Consider the following 12,625-nt stretch of genomic DNA (forward strand, 5'->3'; position numbering starts at 1 on the left):
TTACAATCTAATGTTGATTTAAGACCTCCTTTCAAGTCCTACATAAATAATAAAGAGCAAAGAAATGAACATTAAGTTTAAAAATATATCAATTAAAAAACTGTGAAACACATTGAAAATACAATTTTACTCACTGGCATGACTAAATCTGAGTGATATTTATTTTACTCACCTCCATCTTTCTTTCTACTGATAATTCTGTTTTTCAGCCATTCTTTGGTTTCTTCCTTGACATCCTGAGCAAGTTCTATGACAACCAGAGGCGTGAAAGAGCTCTCATGAGTATCCAGAGCTGACAAGGTCGCTTTCATCTTTGACAAACTTGCTGAAAATAAAAAGCAAACATGAGTTATAATGGGAAAAATAAATATAGACTGTATTTGTATTTTCTCTTAATTAAACCTAATTCTGGCTTCCTGGACAGAAGAAAATTTCTCACGAGCCAGATGGGTTACATGACAGGCTCAACCAATGGCTCACAGCACCTGTGCGAGCCAGGCCCTATACAAAAATGAGGGAAACACCACTCGTATCCATATGCAGCTCAGAATACGGCAGTGGGTACACTGAGGTAAGTGAAGGATAACAGTGTAAAATGTGCTCACACAAGAGGACTAAGAAAGTATTTACAAAGGGTGTGACCTGAACAGGATTTAGAAGAATGAATAGGAGTCTGCCAGATTGACAACGGATGGCATTCTAGGCAGAGGAAATAGTGTTCCCCTACAAAACAATGATGAAAAATAGCCAAGAGACTCAGAGAAATACAAGTGAGTAGGTACAGCTGGAGCATTAACTATGTGTTAGGCGAAGGGAGGATGGGAGCTGATATCTAATGAAGGCCCCGATTATTACAAATTAACGGGGCCTTGTCCAACAAACAATGGGAATCACCAATTCATTATGGGCAGGGAATTGACAAAGCCCAATTTCATGTTTTTGTATGGAGGTGATGTCTCCAGCATCAGCTTCCTTTCCCAGTGTCGCTAACTTTCTCAGGGATGTCATCTTTATCTCTGTCACCAAGCTGGGAAGATAATGGAGTCAACCTGGAAACCCACAAATGGCATCGGTCACTAAGGCCTGATGGCCTCCCTAGAAAATGTTTCTCATGTGGACCTCTCTAACTCCATGATTCTCAACAGGGGCAATTTTCAGACTTTAGACTCATTTATTCTAACTTTGTACTTAATGTAAGTTTTAATGACTACAAAGTAGAAGTGCAAATCAGTTCTTGGGAACAATCACAAAAGGAATGACCAACAACACAGAACATCTTTCCTTTCTTTGGGGGAAATTACAATCTTTCAGCAAGCTGATCAAACAGATCCAGCTTGTTTGGCCTGGACTGATAAGCTTTGTTTTTCTCTCACAGAGTATAAGTTTTGTTTGGGGCAATATTGGTGTTATAAATCAATACTGGATTCAAATAATACTACAAATAGGGCTTCCCTGGTGGCACAGTGGTTGAGAATCCGCCTGCCAATGCAGGGAACACAGGTTTGTGCACTGGTCCGGGAAGATCCCACATGCCGCGGAGCGGCTAGGCCCGTGAGCCACGGCTGCTGAGCCTGCACGTCCGGAGCCTGTGCTCCGCAACAGGAGAGGCCACAACAGTGAGAGGCCCGCAGACCACAAAAAAAAAAAAAAAAAAAATATATATATATATATATATATATATATATATATATATATATACTACAAATACATCAGGAATGCTATTTCAAGGTATCAGCCAAATCAAACTCCCCAGGCTAGGATCTATGAGGAAAGCCAGTTCACAATAGGACCGACTACAATGAGGCATCACCTCACACTGGTCAAAATGGCTATCATCAAAAAATCTACAAACAATAAATGCTGGAGGGGGTGTGGAGAAAAGGGAACACTCTTGCACTGTTGGTGGGAATGTAAATGGATACAACTACTACGGAGAACAGTATGGAGGTTCCTTAAAAAACTAAAAATAGAACTACCATATGACCCATCAATCCCACTACTGGGCATATACCCTGAGAAGCCCATAATTCAAAAAGAGTCATGTACCACAATGTTCATTGCAGCACTATGTACAATAGTCAGGACATGGAAGCAACCTAAGTGTCCATCGACAGATGAATGGATAAAGAAGATGTGGCACATATATACAATGGAATATTACTCAGCCATAAAGAGAAATGAAATTGAGTTATTTGTGGTGAGGTGGATGGACCTAGAGTCTGTCATACAGAGTGAAGTAAGTCAGAAAGAGAAAAAACAAATACCATATGCTAACACATATATATGGAATCTAAAAAAAAAAAAAAAGGTTCTGATGAACCTAGAGGAAGGGCAGGAATAAAGACGCAGACTTAGAGAATGGACTTGAAGACACGGGGAGGGAGGAGGGGAAGCTGGGACGAAGTGAGAGAGTGGCATGGACTTACATATGCTACCAAATGTAAAATAGATAGCTAGTGGGAAGCAGCCGCATAGCACAGGGAGATCAGCCTGGTGCTTTGTGACCACCTAGAGGGGTAGGATAGGGAGGGTGGGAGGGAGATGCAAGAGGGAGGGGATATGGGGATATATGTATGCATATGGCTGATTCACTTTGTTATGTGGCAGAAATTAACAACACTGTAAAGCAATTATACTCCAATAAAGATGTTAAAAAAAAAAAAAAAAAAACCCCAAAAACAGGACCGAGTTCTCACCTCCAAATAGCTAATGATATAATCAGGAATTAAAGAATGGTAACAGATAGCCATTAAAGCTATGAGAACTCAGAACACTTCATGTGCAAAAGTTATCAACGAAGTGAGAATAAAGGCCCGAGCAGAGCAAAGCGGTAACATGTTTGTAAGCTACGACCATTTGAGAAAGTATGCTGCCGTTTACATCTGACCTGACAACCAGTAAGGAGTCACTGGGGGTTTCTGAGCAGAGGATTGGCTATGTGTCAGAGTGATAGAAATCTCAACAGGTAAGTTTAGGGGGCGTTCTTCATGGTATTCTTTCAACTCCCCTGAACTTCTGAAATTTTTCAAAACAAAAAGTTGAGGGGAGGATTCCCTGGTGGTGCAGTGGTTAAGGATCCGCCTGACAATGCAGGGGACACGGTTTCGAGCCCTGGTCTGGGACGATCCCACATGCCGAGGAGCAACTAAGTCCGTGTGCCACAACTACTGAGCCTGCACACTACAACTACTGAAGCCCACACACCTAAAGCCTGTGCTCCACAACAAGAGAAGCCACCGCAATGAGAAGCCCGCGCAACGCAACGAAGAGTAGACCCTGCTCGCCACAACTAGAGAAAGCCCGCATGCAGCAGCAAAGACCCAATGCAGCCAAAAATAAATAAATTTAATTAATTAATTTTTTTTAAAAAGTTGGGGGAAAATGTTAATCTACCAGTAGACTACAGAGGCTTACCATCATCATCTTTTACATGGAAATATCAAATACAACAAACATTAATCATGTGCTTATTATGAGCCAGGCCATGATGGAGTTTGAAGATACAAAAGTAAATAAGGTCTACATCTTACTTTTGAGAAGCAGGTGTGCATCAAATCATTCTAACACAGGGCTAAGTATAACAGTACAACTGCAGTAACCTGAGGGCTTGGGGCAGGCCGAGAAGGGAGGCTGAGAATGGGACAGCCTGCAATTTGGAAAATATACCCAGATGATTCCAAGGTTTCTAACCTGGGACATGGGAAGAATGGCTGTGAGTTAGCAAATAGCAAAGATGGAAGGAATGGTGAGGTTAAGGGGACAATACAGGGCTCAACAGGGCATATGTGCACAGGCATCAAAGGTCAACGTTTTTTAGCCTTTATGCATTGCCTAATGTGAGTGAGAATTATTCACAATGACCAGATCATAAAACAATCCTTCTGAGAAAGTAAGGCAGGTTTCAGTTCTAAACATGCATATGAGCATTATCTAGAAGCTCACAGTAAATACTTGCTCACTGATTTATTCTCATTGGAGATACTGTATGCCTTTCATTACTCAAAGCATGACCTTAACAAGACTTCCAATATATTACAGACAAAAATGTCACAATCTCTGATATAAGAAGAGTTCTTATAAATCAATAACAAAAAATACAAAAAACTAAAGTCACAAAGAAGAAATACACACTTGAAAAGATGTTTAAAGTTACCAAGAAAGAAACGCAAAGTAACAATGAGTTATTTTTCCCTTTTCAGATTTGTTGAAAGATGGACAGAACCCAGGTCTGGAGCGGGAGCAGAAAACTGGGCATTTTCACACATTACTGCCAGCTGTTGTGATTTGATACCACCTTCCCAGAAAGCAGAGTAGCAATCTGAAAAACAACATTAAATACTCATACCGTTCAACAGAACAATGCTAGTTCTAGGAATTTATACCAAACATATAATAAAATTTAAAATGTACATAAATGTTCATTACAGCTTTCTTTTTTTCTTTCTTTCCTACAAAGTCAAACAACAGGATACTGGCTAAATAAAGTATAACTATAAAATAGAACCATTAATACTAGGATACAGATCCAACTAAATTAACATGGAGAATGTTTCATAACACATTATAAGGTAAAAATGCAAAGTATGACCCCATTTATGAATATATATCATCCACAGTAATATCAAAATGACAACACTAGCTAACATTTGCTGGAGATTTACTGCATCAAAGCATGGGCTACACATTTTTATGTGAATTAACTCATTCATTTCTCACAGCAACCCCATGAAGAAGGAACTTTAATGTTTCCATCTTACAGATGAGAAAACTGAGGTGAAAGAAGTAAAGTAGCCTGTCCACATCATGCAGTCACAAGCAGGGAAGCTGGGCTTCAAAATCAGGCAGCCTGATGGGCTTCCCTGGTGGCGCAGTGGTTGAGAGTCCGCCTGCCGATGCAGGGGACACGGGTTCGTGCCCTGGTCCGGGAAGATCCCACGTGCCGCGGAGCGGCTGAGCCCGTGAGCCGTGGCCGCTGAGCCTGTGCGTCCGGAGCCTGTGCTCCGCAACGGGAGAGGCCACAGCAGTGAGAGGCCCGCCTACCGCAAAAAAAAAAAAAAAAAAAAAAAAAAAAAAAAAAAAAAAAAAAAAATCAGGCAGCCTGATGTCAGAGCTCACATCCTTAACCACATTTGTGTATACATATGTATTCATCACGTGTGATATGAGTGTATTACACATACTTGTATTAGTCACGGTGTAGGTATATGTGTTTAACAAAAATTCCATCAGTGGGGCTTCCCTGGTGGCGCAGTGGTTGAGAGTCCGCCTGCCGATGCAGGGGACATGGGTTCGTGCCCCGGCGCGGGAAGATCCCACATGCCACGGTGCGGCTGGGCCCATGAGCCATGGCTGCTGAGCCTGCGTGTCCGGAGCCTGTGCTCCTAAACGGGAGAGGCCACAACAGTGAGAGGCCCACATACCACCAAAAAAAAAAAAAAAAAAAAAAAATTCCATCAGTGATTAGTCAGATATATTTCTCCATTCCCATTTCTAGGTAGTAGGATTTACGATGAGTTTTATTTTCTTCTTTACATTTTTCTTTTTGATTTGAATTTTAGTGAGCAGGTATTTCTTATGATTAGGAAAAAATGGCTTCTATGTTCGTAAAACAGAAGCCTCACATTTTCAACAGTAAGTGTAAAATATACACTGTAGTATAGACCAAATGATACTTTTAAAATTACCTAATACAAGATAATATTTTGCTTTATTCCTCAGATCAAAAACATACTAACTTTGTACACAAGAAGTCGCCTAGCTTCAAAGATTGTTTAGTTTTGGGTAAAAGTTAACGACATATAGAATGAAAGGACTCGGTACCTAGGCACGTCCTATCCAGGAGACTGGCAAAAGCAGCGCAGAAGTTGGACTAGGAGAGAATTTTTAGAACAGAAGGAGCCTTAGGGGTCAATTAGTCCCAAGACCACACTATTTCATGTTAAGAAAACCCAAAGTCACACAACCAGTATGACAGAGATAAGACTGAAATCCAATGCTCTTTGAATGACAACATACCATATGCAAAAGACCTTTTTTCCCCGTTTTTTTTGAACTTAGCCAATTTATAGTCTCACCATCAAAAGTAACGCTGGCCTCGCCACAGCTGTGTAGCTATGTGCTTTCACTTGTTAGAGTCTCACAGACTAACACCAGTGCCAGTGTTGCTTGGGTTCTGCTCTGAGCAATTCAGTGGAGCCTGGTAAGCCTCAACCCCTTCAAGGCTCCAGTATATAAGACGCTCTTGGAAGTTTCAACACTGCTGTTTTCAGCTGCTTCACACTTATGCCATCCACTAGGCCACAGTGTACTTACAGGCTGGGTGACCTAAGTGGCAGGAACCTATCTTACACTGTCCGTGTTACCGTCCCTGAAACCCTGTGCCCTCCTTCTTGTGTCCTCTGCTCAGGAAATTTCTATCACTGTACAGTAACACCTCTGGGGATGCCCTCTCCTTGGGGGATTCCTGCCCTTCTCTGTGTTCTGCACACAACATCACTCTTGCAGTTCACCGACCAGCGCAATCCAGGCCTGCTCCAATCCCACCTCTTCACGCTGGCTGGCCCAACAGCATGAATACCAAGTGTAAGGTGGTGAAAATAAGAAGCCTCATGGCAGCATGGGCTAACCTGAGTTCTGCAATCCACTTTCACTGGAGGGTCTTAACAGAGGCTGGCTCCACCATTACCATGCACACTAGACTAGTACATGGGACCAAAATACCACCTGGGGGGACATGAGGACTTTAAGCGTGGACACAGCAGAGGGCCTCACGGTTCCAGTTGGGGCTGATCTGAAAACAAGCAATGATCCAACACACAGCCTTCCTGGGCACTAGAGGGTAGAATGATTTCTGCTTCCACAGCCAATTTCCCCCTTTTATGCAGACTGTCAGCCAGGCCAGCAGCCAGGAATAACTGTAAAGCACAGAGAAGCTAGGTTCCATATGCTCTGGGCACAGGATCAGTAGATAGCCATCTCAAACTCTGTTCTTAATCACATATTGAACTGCACACAGGGCTAAAGGAGACCTACAAAGGAACTGGATCCCTGTGGCTCTTACATTAGCTATTGGAATCACCTGCCTATAGTAAGAGTTAAATCCTGACCTTGGTGGTTGAAATGCACATATGAAAAGAAACTCACTGGGAGTGCAACCATGGAGGGGGATGGTTCACATATTTTATCACAGTTCAAAAAAAGAATAATGGACCCTTTATTCTCTTCCTGAGTTTGGGTAAAGAAAAAACATCTATGGAATTATCATAAATTCAAAGACTAATAAGTAAATGCATAAGGCTATCTTTAGGAAGCACCTTATTTCAGACTCAAGGAGAAACACAATCCAAAATGACAAAATTACTCTCAGTCGTAAGGCAGAATAGGAACACATCAATGAGAGAAAAATGAAGGGCCACACTGATCAAGCAGGAAGATGAGTGGGATTTCCTAGGAGAAAATCTGCAATTTTAATGGCCAGTGCTAGAAGGGACAGGACCCCTCCAGAGGCCCCCTCTAAGATGTAAGACAACTTAGAGGCAGTTTATTATGAGAGCAACTGTGGGACAGTCCTACTTGAGACCTAGGGCAGCTGTCTCTCAGAGTCACCTAAGATGAGGGCAGATCTGAGAATGAAACATCAGCACTGCACACATGCACCCTCACTAAAGAGTTTCTCAGTGACACCCACAATGTAGGGGAGCTGGTGAGGCCCACTCCCTGAGGAACATACCTAGGAACCTCGTGGCCTCAGGACTCCACAGGAAGGTGTAGGAGAGATGAGACACAACACAATGAAGACAGCCTCACCACAGCAGTCCAGGACCAGGCCTGATTAGATGCTGCACTCATACTCTCTTTCTACACTTGGTACCCCAGACACTGCCAAGATTTTGCTTATTTGAGCTGGAATAATGTCTGAAAACCTAGAGCAACAATGAATCTCCTCCCCAAGCACAGGACCTGGCACACTGCTGAAATGCTAATATGTGATAAAAGAATGAATTCACATGATGAACATACCACCATTCAAAAAGATGTTTAGGGAGAATTTTTAATGATCCAGGAAAATACTAAAAATACAAAGGGAAAAAAAGAAAAATACAAAGTAATACAACAATATGACCCCAACTATGTAACATATACATTCAGATACACAAAAAAATACAAAAAGAATTAAGAAGAATTGCACAAAAATGTTAGGGTTGGGGAAATTACATGGAGTTTTCATTTTCATTCTTATACTTTTCTCTATCTTCCAAGTTCTCCTACAGTGAAAAAAAGTTTCACTGAGTTTGTTTTTTGTTTTTTTAAGCACACACAGTCTCCAATTTACCAGGACTTTTCTATCCCTTTCCATTAGTTTAAATCTTTTCAATTTCATTCTTTATCTGCAATTCTACAATTCTTTCAGCAATAACTGGTCAGAATAGATACGATCTACTTTCCACAGCTAATTTTAAACTGTTTATCATACTCACAGAATGGGCTCTTAGAAAACATCTAGTTCTCTAGCTCGGTGTGACTTTAAATTCAAAGTAGCCAGATAAGAAAGATTTAAATTAAAAAAAAAAACCCACAGGATTAATATTTTTAAAATTAAAACTCCGCAGGATTTAAGGGAATGTGATACGACTGCTTTTGAGTCTGAATAAAAACCTCAACTCTGAACTTTGTGCGGGACCTCCATACACCGTCTGGGCTGCCGGAATAGGGTTTCACAGAAGACAGCGCCGCACCAACGCTGGCGCTGCCAAGGCTCCAGGGAAATTAGAAGCATTCCATAGGAGAAGCATCCCTTCCAGCCACGTTTCTCAGGTGTCCCAGGCATTGTCCCTGACTTTCATCTAATACTTAAGCTGTACTGTGTGTCCCAGTCGAAAGCCTGGAAACCCGATCACCCCGATGTGAGAGCACAACCCCGCAAGCTCACTCGGGTCACGCCCGTGCCGAGATACCCGAAGCTCCAGGCTCTCCGGACAGTCGGGGAAGCGTGAATCGTGGGCCCCCGTGAGTTGGTCCTTCCCTCAAACGCCCTTCACTAGGCTTCGTCGACTCCTCCACCCCCACTCATCTCATTCCCCGTTGCTCTGGAGCCCCCCAAGCCCTCGCATCCTGACTCCACCGGCCACCAGATTTCAGCTTCACCACGTTTCTATCAACCCTCCACCCTCAGACCAACCTCGGCCCTCTGCAGCTTCCACCTGCGACTGCCACTCCCACCCGAACGACAGCCAACCTCGGCGTCCCTCCCGGTCCTACTTTCCCATTCCCGGGATTGCGAACCCCGGGAGGTACCCCGGAAAGGAAGGGCGGCGGCCGGGAGGAGTCCCTGGAAGCGTCGCGCCGTCGCCCGACAGCCCGGACTCAACCACCTGCACTGACCCAGGCTCTGCGCCGCCGAGAGCGAGGGGGTCCGAGGTCCCCTCCCCCACTCACCGGCCGCCACAGCACTCCACGTCTTCGGGGGCGGGTCCGAGAGCCTGCTAGTCCCCCAGGCCCGGCGAGCGACTCTCGCAGCGAGGGTCTGGCAGCGGCCTGCCGGGCGGGCACCACCTAGCGCCGGGCGTGCAGGGCGGGGCCGAGACGCGATCGCACGCTGGCGGGGGCGGGGCCGAGGCGGGGGAGGCGGGGCTTAGCTCTGGGTCCACCGGACGGGGACGGGGCCTAGCGGTGAGTCACTCCCGGCGGAGACCAGGCTGCTCCAGTGAAACACTAGACTGGCCTAGTCTGGCTGTCGCTGGGAGTGAGAGCGGAGACTGCTAAGGAAGAGGCGTGCCTTATGGGCTGTCACTCCGCGTGGGGGCGGCACCACGGTGGAGAGGCGGGGCCTCGCGGGGCTGGGCTGTCACTCCGAGAGTATGGGGGGGCGACCTGCAAAGAAATATGTCCGTTCACATTTTCCTCTTTTCCGTCTCTTAAGGTCCAGAATACAACTTTCTTGACACTTTCAAATATAAGAACAAGTCTCATTTTAGTTGTAATTCACTTTCAGGCGGTGAAAAACCCAATTCCAATATATTATTAAAACTTCATATCCAATGAAGCCAAATACCTTATAGAGGTCTATAGGGTCTCCTAGCCCCGCCTCCCACTACGTCTCAGAAAACCTCTTACTCTCCCTTTTTCTCCGCCCTAGCTACTTTAGTCTCCGTGTTCTGCCCAGAACTCACCAGACAGCCTCCCCCCACCCACCTCGGGATCTGTGCCCTGGGAATGTGTTCCCAATGCCTTGCAAGCTCTTCGTTAATTAAGGAGATGATTTATTTCCTCCCTTCCCTCACGGGAAGCGGGAACCGAATCGCACCTTCTCACTGAGGCCCCTTCTGACCATCCTATTTAATACCTGCTCTCCTCCCTACCCCACTATCTTACCTTAGCATATTTCTTTTTTCCGCAGCACTCATCACCTTCTAACGTTTTATATTATTATATTTATTGTCAGTCTTTCCCTAGAATGTAAGCTTCAGAAGGGCCGGGATTTTTGTCTGTTTTATCCACTGATACATCCCCAGTGCCTAGAACAGCGTTAGGGTCACAGTAGGCATGCAATAACTCAAAGGAATGAAAGAAAACAATGCATGAACCTTTTCTCCTTCCGTACACGCAGTTCAGTCCAGACAGATGCCTCGAGGTCCTACAACGCCAGAAAAGCCTTGTCTGCTTCTCCATCCTCTGCCCCTTCTCTGTGTCTTCCAGACTCAAGACAGGAGACAGGGAGACCAGGGGCAAGGCACAGAAGCCTAATTACTTGCGAGGGGCCCTTTGTTGATCTGTCTAGATGCCTGTCATAGTAGCTCACAACGTTATTGGCCAGTTCCCCTGTGGCCATCATGGGTACGGCCAGAAGTTCTTTCTCTTCTGAAAATCTGGACAAATTGTTTATGAGCTTCAACAGGTTTAGACATTGATTACTCAGTACATTTTTGTTTTTTAATTGCATTCTACCTAACTTCTCATTCCTTGAATTTATGGCCATCCCTCCATATAATGTCATCTTCTGATATTTATATTACTGGAAGGATTGGAAAAAAGATTGAATGGAAATGTTAAAAATACATTTCACACAGATGGTCTCCTTTCATCTCCACAATTAGCACATTAAAACTTTGTGTTAAGTATGACAAATTAGCTGTTGGACAACACAAAGGGCAGACTTCAGTTAATGACATGGATTCCTGTATCAGTTAGCTATTGCTGTGTAACAAACGACTACACAGAATCAAGGATTCCCTTTTGCATCACTTTCCTTTTGGGCATTTCCTTAATCTCTGGCACCCAGAACCCCCTTTTTCCAGTTCTGCTGGCCAGAGAGATAGGGTTCTCCTGGAGTCTGCCATACTTTATATCTGTTGTGCTGCTCTGTGCAACTGGGGCTGCCCTCGGGACAATATTGAGGGGAAAGAGAGGAAAAACGGCAGGGATTCTCCCCGTACTCTGCACAACAAGTGTCCTTTTTCCCATTTCCTCTGACCAGAGGGACAGGTTTTCTATGAGGGTCTAGTTATCCATGTCACTGTACTATAGCAGTGAAGCTCTGTGACTGGGACTGGCCTCAGGACAGAGTGGGGAGAAGAAAAAGCAATCCGGAGTTTTCACCCCTTTCTCCAGCTTGTGGTAGCCTTTTTTTCATATTTTGTCCAGAGGTTTTAATAGTCATCTGTGGTGGACATAGGCTGCAGTGGACATAGTCCATTTCAGCCAGAACCGGAACTGATCAATTTAATAAATGAAAAAATGTTTTTATTTGTATTTCTCTTATTATGAGTGATAAAGCACATTTGTATCTCATTTGTCATGAATTATCTATTTATGTATTTTGTCCACTTTTCTACTGGATATAGAAACACTTTATATAATAGTAAGAATGGTCCTTTGCTTAGAAATGAATGTCAAAATATTTTTTCAGTTTGTCATGTCTTTTGACTTTTCTTATACTGTTTTACTCACTTATTTTTTGTTTGTTGGGTTGTTTTTTTTGTTTGTTTTGTTTTGTTGGCCATGCAGACCTTTTTCATTTCTAATTGGTCAACTTTTATCAAGCTTTTGTTTTACTATTTACTACTTTTGGGTGTATTAAACTTAGAAAGGACTTCACCTCTCTTAGATTACTTTGAAAATCCTTCCATGGTTTCTTCTTAATGTTTCATGATTTTCCTTTTTTCCTTTGAAAATCTGACCCTTCAGGAATTTGTTTTGATGTGAATTAAGTACAGTGGATCCAACTTTGATAACTACGCATTTGCCCAACCTCAATTACTAAATAATCCGTCTTTCCCCAACTGATTTTAAATGCCACTGTTATCATAATTAAATTTACTTCTGGGGCTTCCCTGGTGGCACAGCGGTTGAGAGTCCCCCTGCCGATGCAGGGGACACGGGTTTGTGCCCCAGTCCAGGAAGATCCCACATGCTGCGGAGCGGCTAGGCCCGTGAGCCATGGCCGCTGAGCCTGCGTGTCTGGAGCCTGTGCTCTACAACGGGAGAGGCCACAACAGTGAGAAGGCCACGTACCGAAAAAAAAAAAAAAATTTACTTCTGTATTTTGGTACTTTCACAATATATCATTTTCTTTCTTTAAACTCTCCAATACAGTCAGAAAAGGCCAACCCATCCCCAAAGTTCTTGA

General features: G+C 43.8%; 1 protein-coding gene across 2 annotated transcripts in view; it reads right to left on the reverse strand.

Moving 5' to 3' along the window:
- The window catches only part of ANO10 (anoctamin 10), a 240,231-nt gene extending 230,474 nt beyond the window's left edge, over positions 1-9,757 (reverse strand). The window contains exons 1-2 of one of the 2 annotated variants that reach the window (XM_067005638.1): positions 9,436-9,757; positions 173-325 (exon numbers count right to left, since the gene is read on the reverse strand). In XM_067005638.1, coding sequence (XP_066861739.1) covers positions 173-311 — 139 coding nt within the window. In that variant the 5' untranslated portion in view covers positions 312-325; positions 9,436-9,757. The remainder of the gene's footprint in view (positions 1-172; positions 326-9,435) is intronic. The other variant, XM_067005639.1, reaches the window with a different exon arrangement.
- Positions 9,758-12,625: the final 2,868 nt, after the last annotated feature.

This window comes from Kogia breviceps, chromosome 10, assembly GCF_026419965.1.
Source record: "Kogia breviceps isolate mKogBre1 chromosome 10, mKogBre1 haplotype 1, whole genome shotgun sequence".
Classification (NCBI taxonomy): Eukaryota; Metazoa; Chordata; class Mammalia; order Artiodactyla; family Physeteridae; genus Kogia; species Kogia breviceps.